The sequence below is a fragment of the Malaclemys terrapin genome, chromosome 19, assembly GCF_027887155.1.
Source record: "Malaclemys terrapin pileata isolate rMalTer1 chromosome 19, rMalTer1.hap1, whole genome shotgun sequence".
Lineage (NCBI taxonomy): Eukaryota > Metazoa > Chordata > Testudines > Emydidae > Malaclemys > Malaclemys terrapin.
Genome location: NC_071523.1, coordinates 6,085,687 through 6,107,729, shown reverse-complemented (window position 1 = coordinate 6,107,729; position 22,043 = coordinate 6,085,687). Strand labels below are relative to the sequence as shown.

General features: G+C 62.8%; 1 protein-coding gene across 1 annotated transcript in view; it reads right to left on the bottom strand.

Annotated features, from left to right (window-relative positions):
* The window catches only part of CROCC (ciliary rootlet coiled-coil, rootletin), a 70,247-nt gene that overhangs the window by 28,580 nt on the left and 19,624 nt on the right, over positions 1–22,043 (bottom strand). Inside the window, exons 4-26 of the mRNA XM_054009172.1 lie at positions 21,751–21,942; positions 19,962–20,045; positions 19,317–19,414; positions 18,200–18,365; positions 17,409–17,515; positions 16,753–16,980; positions 15,544–15,640; positions 15,194–15,298; positions 13,139–13,387; positions 12,515–12,714; positions 12,130–12,312; positions 10,467–10,611; positions 9,264–9,410; positions 8,713–8,943; positions 8,203–8,396; positions 6,847–6,974; positions 6,334–6,503; positions 3,378–3,557; positions 2,917–3,051; positions 1,695–1,838; positions 1,051–1,289; positions 787–946; positions 260–427 (exon numbers count right to left, since the gene is read on the bottom strand). Of these exons, the coding sequence (XP_053865147.1) occupies positions 260–427; positions 787–946; positions 1,051–1,289; positions 1,695–1,838; positions 2,917–3,051; positions 3,378–3,557; positions 6,334–6,503; positions 6,847–6,974; positions 8,203–8,396; positions 8,713–8,943; positions 9,264–9,410; positions 10,467–10,611; positions 12,130–12,312; positions 12,515–12,714; positions 13,139–13,387; positions 15,194–15,298; positions 15,544–15,640; positions 16,753–16,980; positions 17,409–17,515; positions 18,200–18,365; positions 19,317–19,414; positions 19,962–20,045; positions 21,751–21,942 (3,750 nt within the window). The remainder of the gene's footprint in view (positions 1–259; positions 428–786; positions 947–1,050; positions 1,290–1,694; positions 1,839–2,916; positions 3,052–3,377; positions 3,558–6,333; positions 6,504–6,846; positions 6,975–8,202; positions 8,397–8,712; positions 8,944–9,263; positions 9,411–10,466; positions 10,612–12,129; positions 12,313–12,514; positions 12,715–13,138; positions 13,388–15,193; positions 15,299–15,543; positions 15,641–16,752; positions 16,981–17,408; positions 17,516–18,199; positions 18,366–19,316; positions 19,415–19,961; positions 20,046–21,750; positions 21,943–22,043) is intronic.

Sequence of the window (22,043 nt, the reverse complement as noted above, 5' to 3'; positions counted from 1 at the left end):
TACTGGGGAGGTTCTCTGGCCTGGGTTACACCGGGCGTCAGACTACAGCGCCATAATGGTCCTTTCTGGCCTGAACCTCCATGAGCCTCTGTCAAGTTGCCCTGGAGGGACACATCTGCTCCACACGCCCGGGCCACGTGGGCAGTACACACCGTGACCAGTCCCTGGCAGCGGCATTGTGATGAGCAAGAGCTGGGTGGCTAACAGGAACGACCAGGCGAGAACTCCTGGGTGGAGGCGGGAGGAGCCCCACGCTCACCTCCTTCCTGGCGGACTCCCTGCTGGCTTCGCTCTCCACGATCTTCTGCTTGAGGCCGAAGGATTCCCGCCGATTCTCCTCCTCCCGCTGCTCGTCCAGTGCCACCCGGGCCTGCAGCTCTGCCACCTCCTTGTTCTTCTTGGTGTTCTCGCTGTCCAGCATCTTGATCTGGGGGCACCGGAAGGGGGGGCGGGGGAAGCACATGACTGCGCCCCGCGGACAGAGGAGGCGCAGCACAACAGAGAGGCACCGGCGAGGGGAACGGCAGCTCGCCCCAGGGCCGGAGAGGCAGGGTCCTACACACCCACAGCCCCTCCTGAACTACAGATGCTTGGCCCCTTTGCCCCGTCTCTGCTACTCCAACCGTGCAGGTTGCATGGCCCCTGAGAGGCCCACACCCGCCTGCCCCTCCAACAGCGACTCGTCAGCGGGGGCTCGGGGACAGCTGGACAGAGTCTCTCCTTCCCCGACCTCGCTGGCCCCTCGCTCAAAGCCCTGCTTCGCCGCCCGCCCCCCCCCACACACACCTGTCGCCTCAGCTCCTGCAGCTCCCTGCGGGCCTCCAGCCGCGATCGCTCCACCTCCTGCAGGCTGCTCCGCAGGTCGGCAGCTTCCTTGCCCACGGCCGCCCGCGCCTCCTCCAGGATGGACAGCTTCTGCTCCTTCTCCTCGTTGGCCCGCTTCAGGCTGGGGATCAAGGCAGCATCAGATCCCAGTGGGACGCAGTGACGTAACCCACTCCCCCCTCTCCCTCCCGCAATGGTGGCCGCCGGCCGCCCCCCACCCCTCACCTGATGCGGTCGCTCTCCGTTCGCTTGATGGCAGCCCGCAGCTCCTGGTTGGATCTCTGCAGGGCCTCCTTTTCCTTGGCCTCGTCGCTCAGGCTGCGCCGCAGGTCCAGGATGTCCTTCCTCTGGATCTCGTGACCCTCCTGGCTCTCCCGCACCTTCCGGTGGGCCTCGATCACGTCCCGCCGGATGCTGTCCCGGGCATCCTCCACCATGCGCAGCTGGGTCTTCAGCTCCTCCACCTGCGAGGCAGAGGACGGGAGCGGCCGCCTCAGATCCCTGTGGCCCCAGCGCACTTGGGGACTGGGGACTCTGCAGGAGGCGGCCCTGGCACCATCTCCAAGCACCCTCCTCTGTAGAGGGGACGTGCAGCCCCACCTGCTATCTGCAGCGCAACACTGTCAAGCCCCACTGAATAAGATCCATTGAGGGTCAGATCCAAGAGGCCCAACTGCACTGCATGCTGGGATTCGTAGTCTCTGGGCTGCACCTCCCCGCGCAGGGGACTCTGCCCCATTTTATGCAAGCTCCTGGCTCCACTTCTGCCCCCGGTGACGCTCCCCTGCCCCCGCTTCCATCCCCGACTGGAAGGGGGAGGGTGGCGGTGGGGCCCAGCCCTCTATCCCCCTCCCCATGAACGTGCTCACCTCGCGGAGGGTGCATTCCCGCTGCCGGGCCAGCTCCTTGACTTGCTCCTGCAGCCCCCGGGCCTCCCGCTCGTGGGCCGCGACGGTTTCTTCCAACTGCACCCGCAAGCTCTTCAGCTCCGAGGTCAGGGCGTTGACGGTGCTCTGCGGGCAAAGAACGGCCCAGCCCTTACTGGCCTGCACCGGCTCCCGCCTCGCTGGGGTCACCTTTACCAGGGTCACCCAGCTGCCAAGGATCCGCTAATCAGTCAGGTTGAGCCCAGTGACACAGGAGGGGTAGGGAGCCAGATGCCCGTCTCCCCTCCTGGAGCACCGAAGAGAAGCTGATCCCTGTTCATGGCGAATGCCCTCTCCCTGTACCTGGTGGCTGCGTAGTGCATGGGGGATGGGCTGGCTGCAGGCCGGGAGTTAGGGTGCACTGGCATGGCTGCATGGGGGGTGGCTGCAGGCCGGGAGTTAGGTGCACTGGCATGGCTGCATGGGGGGTGGCTGCAGGCCGGGAGTTAGGGTGAACTGGCATGGCTGCATGGGGGGTGGCTGCAGGCCGGGAGTTAGGGTGCACTGGCATGGCTGCATGGGGGGTGGCTGCAGGCCGGGAGTTAGGTGCACTGGCATGGCTGCATGGGGGGTGGCTGCAGGCTGGGAGTTAGGGTGCACTGGCATGGCTGCATGGGGGGTGGCTGCAGGCCGGGAGTTAGGGTGCACTGGCATGGCTGCATGGGGGGTGGCTGCAGGCCGGGAGTTAGGTGCACTGGCATGGCTGCCATTCAGGTTTGAAGTGTCTCAGCAGAGGACCTGAAACAGGTTCTGCAGATACTGATTAAGCATCTATGGAGATGTATAGGGCAACAAGAAGCAGTGTGGCCTAGTGGACAGAGCACTGTCCTGGGACTCAGAAGACCTGGGTTCTATTCTCAGCTCTACCACTGGCCTGCCCAGTGACCTTGGGAAAGTCACTTCGTTCTGTGCCTCAGTTTCCCCATGTGTAAAATGGCACTAACGCTGCTTTGCAAAGTGCTCTGAGATTGACTGATGGAAAGCGCTGCCTAGGAGCGAGCCGGTGGTGTTATCTGCTTCCCGAGTTATGCTTCGGTTCAGCCGCAGCAACCATCACCCCCCTCCACAAACACTGCAGTGAAAGTGCTAACCCCCAGCAGCGACCGTCTCGGATGCGTGGGTAGATCTCACGCCCTCCCGCTGCCCGCACAGCACCCACACCAACCCGGTCCTGCTCCTGCCGGCTCATGGCCTCTCGCTTCTGCCGCTCCATCTCCACGGTCACGCTGGCGAGGCTGTGCTGGGCGCTGGTCAGCTTCTCCGACAGGAGGGTCTTCTCCGACTCCTTGAGGGACAGGGCCTGCATGGCCGGGAGAGAAACTCAGAGGGCACGTGGCGCTGGTGTGACAGGGGCGAGATCCAGGGGGTAAACTCAGGGGCAGGGAGATCCCTGGAACAGCATTAAAGCCAAATGGCGATAAAGGCAGTCGGGGCTGGAGCCCGGGTTGCTGGGGAGTGGGTGGGAGCGGCAGCGGCTGTTCTGCCTACTGGGAGCCAGCACATGCGGGGTCCGGTGTGGGGCTGAGCGCCTGCCAGGATCCGGCCGCAGCTCTCGGCTGGAGTTAATGGGAGCCTCCCCCAGGACGGGGCCGGCAGCAGTGCCAATCCCCCGCGCCCCTCCCCTACCTGCTGCTTCTCATTCTCCGCCTGCAGGAGGCTCTCGTCCCGCTCCTGCTGCAGCGCGGTGATCTCCTCGCTCAGCTCCTCCTTCTCCGCCTCGTAGCGGGCCAGCAGCTCCTCCCGCTCGTGGCCCAGCCGGTGCAGCAGCTCCTCCCGCTCCGACTCCAGCTCCAGGCGCACCGTCTCCTGCACGGACCAAGCAGCAGACGCCAGAGCTCTAGGTGAAGGCTCTGAAGCCACGGCTTGGGCGCAAGCCCATCCCCGTTACCGGAGGGGACAGCAGAGCTAACACACAGCCCGCTGGAGGCGGGAGTCCAGGGAGGTGCGCGTGACCCCTAATACGGACGCAGCTGATGGTGAGTTCCAGGGCTGGAGGCCTTTGTCTTCAGAGCTGTGGGTCCCAAGGAAACTAACCAGCAAACCAAATTGCCCAGTTGAGTTGATGCCCAAACCCATGCTAACTCCTCCCTAGACCCTGGAGGGAAGGCAGGCTCTGTGGCCCTTTCCAATTCCAGAAAACGGAACCCTTGCCCCGCCCACTGCCCCACCCCTTCCCACTGCCCCACCCCTTCCCTGAGGCCCCACCCCTGCTCACTCCATTCCCCCTCCCTTCGTCACTTGCTCTCCCCCACCCTTTCTCACATGCTTATTTTCACTGCAAGGCCCAAACAAGCATATTTCTTGTTTTGACAGATGTATTATGCTAAGTTCAGGTTTTATTTGTTACAGGACGCTAGAGCTGGGATGAGGGGCACGGGGGGGTTGGGATGGGAGGGATGCAGGGTTGGGGGATGGGCGCGGGGGGGTGGGACAGGGAGGAATGCAGCGTCGGGGGATGGGCGCGGGGAGGTGGGACGGGGAGGGATGCAGGGTCGGGGGATGCGGTGCGGGGGGGGTAGGACGGGGAGGAATGCAGGGATGGGGTGCGGAGGGGTTGGGATGGGGAGGGATGCAGGAACGGGGGATGCAGTGCGGGGGGGTGGGACGGGGAGGTATGCAGGGATGGGGTGCGGGGGGGTTGGGACGGGGAGGGATGCAGGAACGGGGGATGAGGGTGCAAGGGGGTGGGACGGGGAGGGATGCAGGAACGGGGGATGGCGGCGTGGGGGGGTGAGACGGGGAGGGATGCAGGGACGGGGGATGGGGGTGCCTGAGGGCAGGGCAGCACACGGACCCTCCCCCCGGCAGCCCCTAAGGCTAGGAGCCGGACACGCCGGCTACATCCGGCCCTGCTGCAGCACCACAAACTGGAGCCGTTGGGATTCCTTTTTGACTGGGCGTTCCGGCCCAACACCGGACACCTGGTCGCCTAGGCCCACCCCTGGTGCTGCAGTCACCCTGTCCGCTGCTCTTTGCAGTGCAGAGCCCACCTCCTGTTTCACCGGGGGGAGGAGTCTAAGGAGACTGGGGCGGGGCTCTGCTCTAGGGACAAACAAGCAAATTCCTCCTAGGGGCTGGATGGGAGCAGGACTGGGCGTTCAGCCAAGAGACATCTCCACACGGGGGTTATTTTCCTGCACCAGAGCAGCTGCTCCAGTGCAAACCCCCAGCACAGATGCGCTGCACCGGGGTAAACCGGGCTGACGTCAGCGGGACTCGCACAGGGCCTGTTTCGCACCCCCTGCGCCAATGCAGCTCCCCAAGCACAGAACCTGCAGACAGCGAGCACGCACCAGCCAGGAAAGCCAATGGGACGGGCTAAGGTACATACCCACTAGGGCAGCCCCACCGGTATGGACCTGAGCTAACCTGGGACCTGTCCCCAGTTTGTACAAGCATCTGTGGCTCCAGAATCCGGGTGCCAGGAACTAAACCGTCACCAGCTAGACACGGGAATGGCCAGACCAGATTCTGTGGAAGCTCAAACACCCCCCCAAACAGCTCTGCCGAAACCCCTAAATCTGACTCCCAGGCCCCGGCTATTCTAGGCCTAGGCTCCTCCCCAGTTCTGCCGGTGCCCTCAGTCCTGACCCGCAGCCCCCTGACAGTCCACCCTTGGGCGCCCCCTCAGCTCCGCTGATGCCCTTCAAGCATAGGTGCCCCCCCACCCCGACTCCACCCTTTCCCTGCCCCTGCCCTGCCCCCATTCCAATCCCTTCCCCAAAGTCCCCGCCCCAACTCCACCCCCTCCCTGCCCCTATTGGACCCCTTCCCCAAATCCCCGCCCCGGCCCCGCCTCTTCCCTGAGTGCACCGCGTTCCCCCTCCTTCCCCCTCCCTCCCAGCGCTTGTGCCGTGCTGGGAGCCAGAGGGAAAAAGCGGGAACGCGGTGCGCCCAGGGGAGGAGGCGGAGGTGAGCTGGGGTGGGGGGGCGGGGCAGGGAGCTGCCGGTGGGTGCTAAGCACCCACCAATTTTTCCCCATGGGTGTTCCAGCCCCGGAGCACCCATGGAGTCGGCGCCTATGTCTTCAAGCATGACCTGCAGCACCCCACCACTTCTCCGCTTGCCGAGCCCCCTCCTGCTACTCCAGTCCCTGCCCGCCCCTCGCCGTAACTGCCTAATCGTCCTGAGTTACGTGACCCATGCAGTAAAAGATCCAGCGACCCACCCAAGTCACTTCCCTAGTGGTGCCAGCTCAATGCCACTCCCTGGGACAGCTCCTGAGTGTATCAAAAATATAAACGAACCAGCCCGTAGCAGTGCGGGCGTTATCCACCCCATTTCGTGGCTGGGAACAGGCTCAGCTCCGTGACGTGCCCGAGGGGGCCAGCGGCAGAACCAGGATCCCTGGATTCCAGCCCTGTGCTCAGGAAAACTCACTGCCTCTCCCCCTGAAACCCACAGGAAAGATCCGTGCACTCCCGCTGCAGGGTCAATCCCAAAGGGCCTGAGCCGGCGCCATAGAAGACAAGGAGACGTTGCTATGGACTCGCTGGGATCCCTTCCCCTATCGGACTGAGCCGCGGGGGTACGTAACATGGCGCAGGTCTGAGTCAGACACGGGGCCTGCCCCGTGCTGTACCTTCTCCCTCTGGAGCCGATCGACATCCTCCTCGTGAGCCGCTTGCTTGTTTCTCAGCGTGACCTGGGCCTCCTGCTCCGCCTGAGCCAACTTCTGAGCCAGCAGCTCCTTGTCCCTCTCCAGCCGGATCACGTCCACCTCCCTCTGCTTGCGGACGCTGGCCAGCTCCACTGGGGGTAGAGCAAGGAGGATCCGGTCAACAGCCACAGCGTGAAGGGAGATCTGCTAACTACAGCCCTTCCCGAGGTCTGGGAGTCTCGGCAGCATGGAAGGGACGGGGACCCTGACCATCTCGCAGCCCTCACCTAGAGACTTCCAGCCACACAGCTCACAGCACATTACAAAGGGGGAGGGTGTCATTCTCCCCAGCAGAAGCAGGACTAGAACTCAGGGCCCCCAGTCCTGTCTCCTACCCACTGGACCAGCCTCCTACTCCCTCTCAATCCAGCCACCAGAGCCCGGTGAATGGGGGACCGAAGGAAATGGGGGGTGAGGCAGCCAGGCTCAGGTTACCCTGCAGCATCTCCTTGGCCAGGAGCAGGTTCTGGCTGTCGGCCTCCAGCTGCTCCTTCCGGGCGTCCAGCTGAGCGAGCTGCTGCTGGATGTCAAAGAGGGTGGTCTCCAAGGCATCCTTCTCCGACCTGGGAAAGAGCGAGCAGAGCGAGCAGAGTGAGTCCTCCCAATCACCAGCCCCTGCCCCTGCCCTCATGCAGAGAGAGAGAGAAAGCCACCGAGGAAGTGATGAGGAAGACCCCCCCACTCATGGAGCAGGCCCCCGGTGTGCTAGGCGCTGGACAAAGCCGGAACATCACGGAGCTGATGCTCTAAGACGTGAAGCACGTTGCTTTGGGGACGGAACAGGCACGCCGTGGGTCCTGGCACATGGCAGCACCCTGGCCTCTGAGGCGCAGAGCAACCAGCCCTTCAAATCCCCATTGGGTCCCTCCAAGGAGGTGTGGAAAGCCACCCCAATGCACCCTCCTGCGGTGGGCACGGTGGTGCATTTCAGAGCGCCGGGAAGTCGCTCCCTCTGCAAACCTCTGCCCTGAGGTCAGGAAGATCCGTCAGCGAGGCCTCAGGGACCCCCGGAGAGGCCCGCACCGCTAGGCGCTCCCTGCAGATGCGCAGGTGTGGGGTCGTCCGCAGGGCAGCGGCGAAGGTGCCCACTCGATCTCACACCTCCTGGCAGAGCAGGGGGCAGCTGCAGTACGGCCCAGGGGTGAAGGGCCAGCTCCGTCCCAGCCAGGGCGGTTGCCCCAGCACAGATCTGACCCCAGGCCTGGGAAGTGCACAGAGCAGAGAGAGGGCAACGAGGAGACGGGACAGGAAAGGCCGGAGCGGGGGGGAGACACTGACCTGCCTGGGGATTGCGACATGAGAGATTCCACCTGCTCCTACAGACCCAGAGCTGCCATTCGGCACGAAGCTCCGTGCTCCCCCACTCCCTGACCTGACACAACTGTTTGCAAACACTGCTCCCTGGTAACCCTCCCACACACCCACACAGGCAGCTGCCTCAGGGAGAGCTCGCTGTGCACCTGGCCCCGGAGCTCGCCACGCCTGCATCCAGCGGCTCCAGGAGCCTCTCTCGAACCTCACAGCTGGAGCAGCAAGGATGCAGCCTCCCTGCGTCCCCGCTCGCACCCCTCGGCCTTGCTCCAGGCCCGCCTATCCAAGGGGGGTTGCCGCGGTTTCTGGACTGGTGCCAAGAAGTCGGGCCTCGTCTCCACGTGCAGCTAAGCCCCGTAGGTGGTCCCAAAGGCAGGGTGCCCATTGAGGGATCCCCATTCCCAGCACCCGTGGGGAGGGAGAGGCCAGGGGCTCCATACGCCCAGCCGCAGGAGGGACCCTGGCCAGCCCGAACCTTACCGGAGCCCGGCGATCTCCTCCGCCAGCCCCCTGTTCTCCCGCTCCGATGCCGTCAGCTGCACCACCAGGCTGGCCTTCTCCTTCATCAGCCCCTCCTTCTCCCTGGTGGCTCGCAGCAGGGCCTCGCTGTGCCGCTCCTGCTCCCGCCGCGCCTGCCCCAGCTCCTCGCCGGCCGCGTTCCTCTGGCGGGACAGCTGGCGGGGAGGGGAGAACAGGCAGAGCTGAGCCTGGAGGGGAGGCCATGCCCTGGGCACCCAGCCCCCTACCAGAGGGAGCCAGGCTCCAGCCCCTCTTGGAGGGACCCATCTCAGCTGTTGTGTCCACCTGCCTCCCCGGCTCTCAGAGCCTCCCAGCCTGCTCCCCACCCAGCCCCCACCACCCCCCAGCCTCCTCCCCCAGCACCCCCAACTTGACCCCCAAATCCTAACACCCCCACAACTGCCAGCATCTAGCAATCAGAGCCCCACATGCACCCCCCAAGCGCATGCCCTCCTGCGCCCCACCCCCTACCTGCCCCAGCTGCTCCTGCAGCTGCACCCTCTCCTTCTGCAGGGCCAGCAGCTCCCGCTCCAGCCTCTCCCGGCTCCGCTCCCCATCCTGCAGGGAGTGCTGCAGGCCCTGCCGCTCCGCGTCCAGCTCCACCTTCTCCTGCTCCAGCCGGACCAGCTCGTCGCGGATCGAGGTCTTCTCCTGCTCCACCTCCTGCTTCTGCCCCAGCAGGGACACCTTCTCCTCCTCCAGCTGCCAGGGGCAAGAGAGGCCGTCACCGGCCTTGGAAACAGGGGCAGCTCCTTGTTCACCCCCTGCCCATCTCCTCCTCCAGGGGCCTCACCCATAACCCCTCGATCCCTCCCCGTGGGAAGGAGCCACGGGCCAGGCCGACCCTCCCTCCGTCTAGGACAGACTGGGCTAGGGCACTTGTCCCCCACTGAGGCGCCCCTGGAAAAGCAGAGATTCAAGTCTCCCCTCAGGCTGCCTGTCAAGGTCAATGTCCCCAGCCCGGGGCCACCAGGAGGCGCTGGGGCGCTGAGCCCCACCGCCAAGCCCAAGGCGGCACCGACCTGGCTGACGATCCTGTTGAGTTCGATTTTATCCTGGGCCAGCCCCTCGTTCAGGGAGCTCATCTTGGACAGCGAGTCGCGCAGCGAGGCCTCCTCCGCCTTCAGCTTGCTAGTGGTCAGCTCCAGCTCGGCCCGGCCCGCCTCCGCCTGCGAACATGGGGCGGGGGGCAGAGAGATGGAACAGCCGGTCACTGCAGCAACTTGGGCAGAGGAGTTCCCGCAGAGCGCCACAGGGAGTGGAGAGCCGCCCGGCACGGGAGGACGCGGATGGAAGCCTGGATAAGCCGGGGGTGTGAATCCCGCTAGCCAAGCTGAGGGCTGGGACCCCTTCACCAGCCCTGGGGCAGCCCCCTACTGTCCCAATGCTGCATGCCTAAAACAAAGCAAACGGGCTGCAAGAAACGCAGCGCCCTCCAATGGTTACAGCAGGGACGGCATCCTGGGCGCTATTCCCGGCTCTGCCACTGACTCACTCGGTGGCCTCAGGCAAGTTCCCTTTGCCCCTCTGTGTCTCAAAGGACCTCCAAGCACGGTCTAAATATGAATCAAGGCTACGACACCTGCGAGGCCGGGACGGGTCCTTCTCCTGCTTTGAAGGAGGAAGCAGAGAAGGTCGGTGGCCTGCCCAAGAGCAGATCCGTTGTTAGCTAATTATTTGTATTACCATAGGCTCTAGGACCCCCATGGCCCGGGCCCTTGCTGTGCTCGGCGCTTTGCAAACCCAGAACAAGATGCTCCCTCCCCCAGATTGCTGACAAGCTAAGTGCAAGACAAGAGCGAGCAGGTGGATACAGACAGACAGGGAAGCATCATGAAACAATGAGCCAACAGCGGGCAGCGTGACAGGCAACGGAACGCAGGAATCCTGCCTTCTGGTCCTGCGCTGTAACCACTAGGCCGTGCTCCCCCTCTAGCATGGGTGCAGCACCTGCCCATCGGATCAGGTAGTTGTGAAGCACAGTTTTGTCTGCAGGCCTCAGCTGAGAGGCGCTAGAGAGGGGAGCCTCCTTAGTCAAGATCTCCTGGGGGAGCTGCCTTGAAATCAGAGCTGTGGATTGGAAGTGGCAAAACGAGCGATGCTAACACAGCATTATCCATCCAGCGCATTCGTAGCAGCCGGCCCAAGAGCTACTCCTGAGCCCCCGTGTAACACCCGACCCCTCCCCCCAATCCCCTACTGCCTCTCGTGGTGCAAAGCCCTACCTTGGAAAGAGCCTCCGCCACCTCCACCTTCTCATTCTCAGACACCTCCTTCTCCAGGGTGGCTTTGTTCAGAGCCTCCTTAACAAGCATCAGCTCCTTTTTCAGACCGGATTTCTTCACTTCCAGCTGCTCCAGCTGTTTGTGGCTGCAGGGCACAGAGAGGCACTCACATACACCGCCATCGAACTGTTCCGGCAGCCGGGGACCTTGAACACCCTTTGTCACTGGCTATCCTCGCAGGAGCACAACACAGGGCCTCCAAATAGCTTGTGGAGCTAATTAGTCCAATGGGTGGAACTCTCCAGCCTGTCTTATACACGAGGTCAGGCTAGATGATCCACCCTTGGAGTCTAGGCAAGGCTTAATTTGGGCTGGGGCTTGCCAAGGCTGAGCCCCGGCGCCTCCGGGCCTGGCGGCTCAGAGCCCCGGCGCCTCCGGGCCTGGCGGCTCAGAGCCCCGGCGCCTCCGGGCCTGGCGGCTCAGAGCCCCCGCGCCTCCGGGCCTGGCGGCTCAGAGCCCCCGCGCCTCCGGGCCTGGCGGCTCAGAGCCCCCGCGCCTCCGGGCCTGGCGGCTCAGAGCCCCCGCGCCTCCGGGCCTGGCGGCTCAGAGCCCCCGCGCCTCCGGGCCTGGCGGCTCAGAGCCCCCGCGCCTCCGGGCCTGGCAGGTCAGAGCCCCCGCGCCTCCGGGCCTGGCAGGTCAGAGCCCCCGCGCCTCCGGGCCTGGCGGCTCAGAGCCCCCACGCCTCTTTTTGCCTGAAAACATTCAGGACAGAAGTGAGGTTTTTGGAAATTTTGAAGGAAATGAACAGAGTCATTTCTGAATCTTTATGGCTCTGAAAAAAATGACCATTTTTTCTAGGTATAGCCAGAACACACACACAAACACACACTATATATGAGATTATTTGCAGCGTTGTAGCCGTGTTAACCCCAGGATATGGAAAAGACAAGGTGGGTGAGGATATCTTTTATTGGACCAACTTCTGTTGGTGAGAGAGACCAGCTTTCGAGCTCCACAGAGCTCCTCTTCACTACTACGGAACAATCTGCCCCACCTTGTATTTAGCTTGTACACCAAGTACCTTTCCCAGATCTGAAGAAAAGCTCCGTGTGGCTCGAAAGCGTGTCTCTTTCGCCACCAGACGTTGGTCCAGTAAGAGAGATGACCTCACCCGCCTTGTCTCTCTGGATGCGATCAATGAGTGGTTTGCCCTCTTGTGGTGCTTTATAGAAGAACGTCTGCTTTTACCAGCCCTGCTCATCGCTCAGTGCCCTCCCTTTGCACCACCTCGCCGCCTGGAGATTAAGCTTAAACCAGCCAGGCAGAGTGTTCGGCCCAGGTGTCCACCATGAACGGGGGTTGTTTTTAGACCAGCTCAGTTCAAGTGACTCATGGAGAAACTCCATCTCCCCTGGACGCCAGGCAGCCTGGGTCTGCAGGACCTCAGGGTTGGGCCCCAGGATCAGGGCTGGGATTCTGGGCATGGGCACTAGCAGGGCTTGCCTTGGGGTGCTAAGGGGAGGAAGGCCTGGCACGTCGGAGCACCGGGCTAGGGTGCTGGTCACTGGAGGAGGGTGGCTACCGAGGAGCCTCTGTGTCTAGTTTGGTCTTTCCTCCACACCTGCCCCGCACCCCCCAAGCCGGCCACTCTCCCCACACCAACCCGCGTTCAATCTCCTTCTGCGCCCGCTCCTTGTCCTTCGCGATGTCCTCCTTCTCGTCCTCCAGGTGATCTCGCTGCCGCTGCAGGTCGCTGTTGGCCAGCTGCAGCCTCTCGCTCTCCTGCCGCAGGGCCTCCACGTGCTGCTGCAGGGCCTGCAGGCTTCGCTCCAGGTTGCTCTTCTCACTGACAGACGGGCACAGACAGACAGAGTTCTGGGGGCTGAACAAAAATCAACCCTCCCCACGTTCCAGGGCACTTGCTCTGTGGTGCAGAGCCTCAGAGCGGCTCTGCTCCCAGGATGCCAGCAGGGCAGAAATGCCCGCGTGACGCCCATCCTACGCTGGAGCACACGGGAACGGGACGGGGGGAGCGCCCATGGAAGTACCTGCCCAGCAGGTCAGCCGAGGAGCGGAAGCGGCTGGCATCCCGCACGGCGTCGTCCTTGGCCCGCAAGGAGCAGTCGACGTCGTCCTTCAGCTGCAAGATCTTCTGCTCCAGGGAGCGGCGCTCGTGATCTCTCTCCGCCAGCTGCTTCTTCAGGGAGCCCACCAGCTCCTGGATGGCTTCGTACTTGCTGCGGATGTCCTAGCAGAAACCCCAAGGGGTCAGCTCCTCTCCCTCTACGGCACTGCCCCCCCACCCCGGTGCACCCCCTGCCACCGGGGCTCCCTGCATGGCTGACCACACTCCACGCCCTATGGCCAACCATCTCCCATGGGAATCCCACCCTCCCCAGAATCCTATTCCCTGCCAGGCACGAAAATCTCCCCAGGGTTCCCAGCCCAGCATCTACTCCGTCAGGCTCCTTCACCAGCAGAGCAACCCTGTTCCCTTCCCCCTCCCCTGGTGGGCACCAGCAGCCCCACAGAAATGCAACCCCAAGAGCTATAACCCCACAGATGGCCCCATCCCACGCAGCCTCGCAGAGCTGGGGAGCAGGAGTACGTCTGGGTGCCCAGCCATGAAGGAATCCCATGGCCTCGTGCTCTGGGAGGCCCCGTCCCCTCACCTGCACCTGCAGCTGCCTCTTCTGCAAGGCGGAGTGCACCACGGCCAGCGTGGAGTCGGAGAAGGCCGGCGAGAGGCTGCGCCGGGGCGAGGAGCTGCGCCGGGGGGAGGAGCGCCGGAGCGGGGACGGGGTGCGAAGGCTGGAGGAGAGGCCCCGCAGGCTGAATCCCGTGGCGTCGCTGTCCGAAACGTCCGTCGTTCGCTCCGTGCCCGTGAGGTGGATGGCGCTGTCGGCGTCGGACAGGACGGCCTGCAGAGGAGAGACAACGGCGAGCCACTGGGTACAGGCACAAGATGGCCAAACCGGTCTCTAGGCTCCCATCGCCACACACACCGCTAGCCGGGGGCTAGGCTGCCAGCCTCCAGAGGGCGAAGCAGCCATCACGCAAAGCCCGACAGGAGCAGGGCAACATTGTTCCAACAAATTGGTTTTTTTATCCATAGCTTTTGGGGCCCAGAGCTCCCCACCGGCTTCGGGGTGAATTCAACCACTAGCTTCAGAAAATGTACAAAGAGTCCGAACGTTTCCTGCCGACCATTTCGAAAAGTTTGGTTTTGACTTTTTTTGTTAAACTGTCGAAACTTTGAAGTTGAAACAAGGGAAACCCCCGCCCCGAAACTGAATGTAAAAAAAAAATCATTTTGAGTCGACTCAAAACGTCTTGGGTGCATTCAAAACATTTTATTTTTGTAGTTTTTCAACAAACTGCGAAGAGCTTTTTGGTTTGGTTTGAATTGAACCAGATTTTTCCTCTGGATTTTTCAGTTCAGCCCCTGATGACTCCGAGAAAATGGCTTGTTCTTGAGGGAGCTGCCCCTCCGTCCAGGCGATCCATTCGCTGCCCTGCCCATCAGCTGGGTGATAGCCCGCGCCTCTCCCTGAGCTTTCCCCCCAGGTCAGACTGGCAGTGAGTTGGGGGGGGTTCACCTTCCTCTGCAGCATGTGGGTGCAGGTCACTTGCCGGGATTACCTGAGTACATCTCACTTGATCAATTTCCCGCCATTGCAGGAGCCTCCGGCATTGGTGCACTGGGGTCCCTCCCGTTCTCTGCCTGTGGCACAGAACAGTCTAGTCTCCCATGGGCTGTGAAACCTTGGTCTTATTTCGGCTGCTGGGTTTACTGTACGGGTGCTGGTGGCAGAGCGATACAGGAGATCAGGTTAGGTCAGGGGCGGGCCTGAGGGCCCCATCGGGTTTCCAAAATTGTATGGAGGGCCGGTTAGGGGAGGCTGTGCCTCCCAAAACAGCCAGGCGTGGCCCGGCCAATGCCCCTATCAGATCCCCCCAACGGCCCCCCCAGGACTGCTGCTCCATCCACACACACCCCACTCTCTGTCCCCTGACCACCCCTGGACTCCCCACCCCTGACTGCCCCCCACCGCCCCATCCAACCCCTCTTCTCATTCCTGACTGCCCCCCCTGGAACTCCTGCCCCATCCAACCACCCCTTCTCCCTGACCACCCCCAGAACCCCTGCCCCTGACTGCCACCCCCAACCAAACCCCCCTCCTTCCTGATTGCCCCCCCCAGGACCCCTGCCCCCATTCAACCCCCCTGTTCCCTGCCCTCTGACTGCCCCGACCCCTATCCGCACGCCCACCCCCTGACCACCACCCCGAATTCCCCTGCCCTGTATCCAACCCCCCCTGCTCCCTGCCCCCTTACCACGCTGCCTGGAGCACCAGTGGCTGGCGGCGCTACAGCCGCGCTGCCCAGAGCTCCAGGACAGGCAGCCGCGCCGCCCGGCTGGAGCCAGCCACGCCACCGCACAGCACAGAGACCGGGTCAGGCCGCGCAGTGAACTGAGGCTGCAGGGGAGGGGGAACAGTGGGGGAGGGGCCGGGGCGAGCTTCCCGGGCCAGGAGCTCAGGGGCCAGGCAGGAGGGTCCCGTGGGCTGGATATGGCCCGCAGGCCGTAGTTTGCCCACCTCTGGGCTAGGTGATTGGGTGATTCCTTCTGACTGTAAACTCTATGACTCTGTAACTGCTCACAAGTGAGAGAACCTGCTCTCTGGGATATCCCGCCTTGCTCACGGGACCCGCGCACCCTGTACCTGAGCAAGGTCTCGCAGCGTCTGCTGGAGCATCTCCGACTCCGTCCGCAAGGCCTCGATCTCCTCGGCCTCCAGCGCTGCCTGCTCCTGCGCCCGCACGGCCTCCTGAAAGCAGAAACGCGTCATCAGCCAGGCGGCGCGTGCCCCCCACGTCCGCTCAATGGCTCGTTTCTGACTCCAGCTCTCAGCGGTGCCCATAAAGCCCCTCAGCTGGGAAGGGCAGGCTGACTGCCGGTGAGCCCTTCCCCGGAGCACAGGCACCAGAGTGGGCGGCTCTGCCGAGGATCAATCGCTGTTTCAGGTGCTCCCGTCTCCTCCGGGAACCAGCCAAGTCACACTGAGTCGCTCACCAGACTTTCCAGCTTCTGGGTCAGTGTCTCGATCGTCTTCTCCTTCTCCGAGTTCTGGGCTTTCAAGCGTTCCATGGTGGCCGTCGTCTCAGCAATTCTGGAGCAAGGGAGGGGGGCCGGTCAGGGTGAGCAGAAGAACGGCCAAGGGCGCGTACTATACGGCACAGGGCCAGAGCCCAACGGACATGGGCCAGGTCAAGCGTTCGGAGATTCCTGGTGCCCCAGCCGTGCTAGAGAGAGGGTTACCGCTCCACGTTTGGTGCAGGGACTGAGACGCTTCATGCCGACAGTGCCCTGGGAAAACCCCCACCCCATTATCTCAGCCCTGGAGCACATGGCCATTTCCTCTCCACTGTCCCACTAACATCCTCCACATACACCACGTCCCCTCCCCACGGCGCCAAGCTTGCCCAGCTGATGTCTAGTAAGAGGCGGTGGGAGACCAGGCCACACCCCATGTCCTGGGCCTGGCACCTGGGGACCCAAAGGAATGGCTCTGCGGAGAGCCTTTGATTGGCTGGAACCAGGAACCACGTTACTCTCCAGCAGTGATGCTCAGACTCCGGCTCCGGAGCCACGAGTGGCTCGTTAACGTGTCTCCTGCGGCTCTTTGCCGCACACGTATTAAAACACCGCGGGATGTGATTATTGACCTACGCTATTAACCAATCAGAAGGCTTTTCCGATGTTATTAACCAATCGTAGTTGATAAAATCACAACACTGGGTCAGAATAACCAAGAATAGATAAACAGTAAATGAAACACTGAATCCCCACGACTGGGGCTCTTTTGTGTAATGCCAAGCGCTAATTTGGCTCCTGGAAAATCCAAGGCCGCCACCCCTACCCAGGCCTGCATGAGATTTGAACTGGCCACCACCATGTTCTGAGACCACTGCACTAACCCTCTGAGCTACAGAGCCAGGCCCCAGGTCGCCCGACCCATTGAGGTCTGAGTATCGCCGCTCTACAGGATTCAGCCTGCAGGGAGGTGGAAAGTTAAGGCTCCAGGATGGTCGTAACATGGGGCAGACGGGCCCCCTCTGCCCTTCCTTCTCCCACGAGCAGGATATGCTCAGCCCAGAGCCCCAGGATCTCCAAGGTTGCTGGTGGGGCAGCGCTCCCTGATTCCCACCCGGTGCCTCTCCCGGCCCGGTGAGCTCCAAGCTTCAGGGCCTGGACACTGGCCCCGATCGGGGGCATCCGTACCTGGTGCCGAGCTCCGCTTTCTCCATGTCACACCTGACCTGCAGCTGGATCATGTCGCGCACCTTGTCCTTCAGCTGCTCCTCCAGCTGGGCCTGCAACAGAGCCTGCTTCTCCAGGGCCGCGCCGGCGCTGCTCTCCGACAGACGCAGGTTGCTGCTCAGGTTCAGGCAGGCGGCGTGGATGGTGCGGCTGGACCTGGACAGCGCGTTGTTCAGCTCCGACAGGTCCCTGCACCGGAGAGCCAAAGAGAGGGGCGTTTCCGGGGGCCCGAGCACCCCGAGGAGCCCACGCTGCTGGATCTACAGAATCCCACGCCCCATCACCTGCAGGGATCTTCTTCCAAGGGGGATCTAAACCCACGGGAGCCCGAGTGTTCAGAACCTGCACCACCCCCCGCAGGGAGAAGGTCATTACAGGCCCCCAGGCAGGACACGCAGAGAAGCAGATGAACGTGGCTCCCAGGGCTGGCGAACATGTTTGTCTGGGTGGTGCAGGGGAGATTGGGAGGGCTGTTCTGTACGCAGGTTGTTCTCACAGGGATCCTGGAGGAGGCGCTGTACTCCACGTGGGGCTGGGCAGCTTTCCCAGCTCCTTCTGCTTTTGGGAGAAAAAGAGCCCAGCAACCGCACCCCCCCTGCCCCCACTCCCCCCCTGACCTCTCGCTCATGGTCTTCAGCTCACTGAAGTGGCGCCGGAAGCCCACCACCTGCCTCCAGAGGGTCAGCAGCCGGCTGTGCTCGTTGCTGAAGTAGGCGTTGAAAGACTGGGAGGGGAGAGGAGAGGAGAAGCAGTGACAGCTGGATCCCCCTCCCCAGGCACCCCCCCCCCCCAGGGCAGCCAAGGGCCTGGCCAGCGCACCCTGGGGGAAGCACAGGGCACAGCAAGGCACTCGCTGCCTGGCTGGATACAGAGCACCTGGCTTTGATCCCCCATAACGCCCCACAAGCCCTGCTCCGGGGGGCGCCCTGCACTGCTCTCGCTATCCCGAAGCGCCGGCGCCACTGACCTCAATGGCAGCTCCAGGCAGGACTCTTAGCAACAGCTACGTTTATACAGAGCTTTTGATGCAGCAGGACCCCCTCCCCCCACCAAAGGGCTTGACCCAGCTATGCACCACTGAAATGCAGCCACCTCTGGGGCGACGCAGTGACCGCTGGCACGAAAGGCCCAGAGCAGAGAGACTTGGCTCCCACTGAGGGTAAAAGGAAGTTGCAGGGGAGGGGACGAACCACCTCTCCAGGGACTGGAGCAAGGGAGGTGTCCTATGGCCGGCTCCCAACAACGTACTGCGCGGCCTACAGCCAAGGTGCTGCCTCTCTGGGCCAGCGTGAGCCGCCCTGGCAGCATGTGTGCAGATCCATCTGTGCCCAGCAGGACAGTGCCCACGGGACGGGCATGCACCAGGGAGAATGACGCATGCCAAGCAGGGCATCTCTCCGGCCCTAACCTCCTCCTCTCGCCTCCATTCCACCTCCCGCTGCTCCAGCTCGTTGCGAGCTTTGGTCCAGTCGGTCGTCAGCTTCCGGATGTCCTCGCTGAGGGCCTGGTTGGCGGTGTTGGCCTGGTCCAGCTGCTCCCGCAGCATGGCGTTGACCTGGGCCAGGCTGGCGCTCCTGGAGACGGGGACCGAGCGAGAGCATCAGCACCGACCGAGAGAGCAGGGGCTGAGAAGGAAAAGAGGGGCCCGCGCACAGGTGGGAAGGGACCGACTCTGGCATGGGGCAAAGGGCCCAACGTGGAGGATGGGACCTGGTATCGCAGCTCTGAGACACCAAACAACGCAGATCCAAACACTTGCTTCAGAATAAGACAATCACTGCCCAAGTCGAGCGCCTTCCAGCCAAGCGCCTCCTGGCCCTTTCCAGACCTTAACTGACCCCAACATTAACTGACCCCATTGTCAATAAGGGAGCTACAGGGATCCGTTCACCCACCACCGCCAGGCAGCCACCTCTGGGGCGCAGCGTGGCAGCTGCACACAACAGGAAGCAAAAAAAGAGCCCATCCAATCCAATTTGCAGAGGAGATTTGGGGAAGCCCAACGTAATAACCTGCGAGGGAATTTGGCCGCGAGGCTGAAATGAACACCCTGACTCATCCAAAGCACCAAGGGACCAATAGTGAGCACTAGCGCTCAGGACAGCTTCACGCCGCAAAATACACGGCACTTCCAAAGCGCAGCTGCTAGGGGTTAGTAGTGCAGTACTCGGAGGGGCGGGGAACGCCAGCAACACCACTGCCTACAGTAACCAGGCGTCCTAGGAGGTCACCTGTCCAACTATGAACCCAGCCTGACCCTGGTTAGCCGGGGAAGCCGGACAGGATCACAACCCCCAGTGGCTCGGCTGCAGGGAAATGCTGGGCCTACGTGCAGGCGATGCCAGGAGCCCAGGCTCCAAGGAAGGTGCCCTCTCGTTCTCCCGGCCCAGCATGAAGCCCAGCCAGGCAGAAGGTGCAATAGAGGCCCAGAAGCATGGGGCTCCGAGGATGCAGCTGCCCAGACCCACCTGAGCCCCAGGCGGAGCCCCGTGGACAGGACCCCTCCACCACCGCCCCCGACACACCTTTGCTGCTCCTCCTCCAGCCGGATGAGTGCGTTCTCCAGGTCGTTGCTGTGCTCTTCATCCTGGCGCAGGCGCGAGTCCGTCATGTCCAGCCGGCTCTGGGGGAGGGAGTGGGCAGTGGCTGCTTAGCAGGGGGCCGGGGGCCCTGGAGAACCAGGCCGTCCCTTTGGCCATGGGATGGAGAAAGGCAGCGCCCCCCAAACACCACCCCAGCCCTGCCGGGACCCCCCTCCACGAGTCGGTCAGGCCTGGTGCAGTCTGGGCTCCCATCTATCCGAGCAGGAACCGGCCTGGGCCGGGGGGACAGGCTCATTCCAGCAGGTCCAATCAAGCAGGAACACGAGAGGCTCCGCCCACCATGACGGAGTCCCTGAGCCAGCCGGCCCCCCCGCGCAGGTGGGCAGAAAACAACGGCGGGTGTAACCCACCCTACGCCGCCCGGTGCCGTCCCCGGTAGTGGAGGCTGGACCATAAAGAGGCTGTTACAGGCTTGGCTCGGAGCTGGGCTTTTCAGCTCAGGCAGCCACTGCTCTTACTGTTAGCTCAAGTCGTCACCGGTTCAATCCGGCTGACAAGGACCCACCCAGGGACACTGTTTCACTAGTGGGCGTGGGGTCCATCCGGCTTTTCGCTGGCGACACTCACCGTGAGTCTCTGCTGCTCCAGCTCGGTGGATTTCTCCAGCAGTTGCTGTTCCACCTCCCCGCACTTCTTCTTGTACTGGAGAACCTGCGGGAACGCCGCAGCTCAGAGCCCGCTGCCGGCCCGGCTCCGCAGACGCACGGCAGGACAAGGAAAACACAACCACAGAGCTGGCCGGCCCTGCCACACCCACAGTGCCCTGCAAGGCCCCTCACTCCCGAAATCCTAACCACCATCAGCCGACCCCGGTGGCAGGCCCCTTCCACCCCACCTAAGTCGCTAGTTTGGTAGGGCCACCGCGCCAAGTCCCTGCAAGCGGAGCGGGCGAGGGGGGGCCCAGACTGGTCTCCCTACCCCATAAGCTGAGAATCTTCAGCTATGTCCAGTAGGGCCCTATCTCTGCCACAGCTAACCCCTTGCCCTCCCCTAATGCCCCACCACCCTCCATCCGCTGGAGAGCCCTCGGCGACGGAGCAGCTCTTTGAGGAGAGACTAGTCCAGGACTCCAGGGAGGACTGACTCGCCTCGAGGCCGCTGCATTGAGCCCCCTGCCATTTTGGGGGCCGGGGGCACCTTTCCTTCCAACCCAGGCCCTGCCTGCTCTGCATGGATATTACAGATCCCAGAGCACTTCGCCAGTTTTGCTCAGACATCCTTAGCCAAAATATTCCATGCCGTGCCGGGTTGGCGGCCACTCCCCCGCCCCCCAGAGGTGGCTGCACATGGGTGCCGTATATACCCAGCGAAAGCCGCAGCCTCCAAACCCCAGCTGTGCAAATTCCAGAGTGTCCGAACGCCGATGCTCAGAACGACCCCGCCCCACCCCGCTCAAAGCTAGTCGAGCCATTGGGACAAAACAACCCTCGAGGGGTTTATTCACAGAGTCAGAAACCGCGTTTTAAACGGCCCTCAGAGTCTAACACCCAACAGTGCTTGTGGGGGAGGGAGCTGAGCGGGCAGACGAGGTTGGCAAATGCAGATGGGGCCTTCTCTGCACCAGCCTCAGGGTTCCTTGCCCTGGGTCAAGCAACCCCTTCCTTTCCTTCAAGCCACCCTAAGAAGTAATTCCTCCCCCCGCACCCCACAAGCCTCTAGGTACCTGTCACGGCAAGAGTACAGCCCCTAGCGGCTAGTCTCAGAGATCGTGCCTCCCTGGGCACATCTACACGGCCATCAGGAGAGGTGAGGGCAGCATGTGTAGACGTGCCCAAGCTGGCTTGGATCCCACTAGATTAGTGGCTCTCGACCTATTTACCATTGTAGGCTCCATATGCAGCTCTCTCGGTTAGGTGGGCCTCCACACAATCTATATCAGTAGTGCTCAAACTTTTGTCCTGGTGACCCCTTTCACATGGGAAGTGTGACCCCCCCCCATACATTAAAAACACTTTTTCTATATTTAACACTATTATAAATGCTTGAGGCAAAGCGGGGTTTGGGGTGGAGACTGACAGCTCATGACCCCCCATGTAATACCCTTGTGACCCCCTGAGGGGTCCCGACCCCCAGTTTGAGAACCCCGGGTCTATCGACTCCCTGTATGGCCCGGAGGATGTCACATGAGCCGCAGCTGTGCGCTGATTGGGCGGGTTGAGAACCAATGTGCGAGATCACGGCTTGCTCAAGTAGCCGTGGCAGCGAAGCCGGGGCCACCTGGGCTAGTCCTAGGTAGATGAAAGCTAGCTCAGGTGTGCCTGCTCGAGCTGCAGCCACCCCCCCCGATGGCAGTGCTGACATCCGCCCAGAGCCTTCCCGCCAGCAGACCCCGGCCTGCCCAGCGCAGGACACGCACCTTCGCCTGCAGCTTCTGCACGAGCTGCGCCTGCCGCTGCTGGCCCTCCTGGTAGGCCTGGAGCTTGCGTTTGTAGGCGGCCTGCTCCTCCTCCAGGCGGCGCCGCAGCTCGATGTTCTGCTGGGCCAGGCCTTTGTTCTCCAGCGACTCCCGCTCTCGCTCCCCGGTCTCCAGGCGCAGGGCCTGCTCCAGCTGAGCCCGGAGAGATGGGGAAACGGGTCACTGCAGACGCGCCTTCCAACCGGCCTCCTGCACACGCCATCTGGCCCCGCGAGCCATCCCTTTCCCGTGTC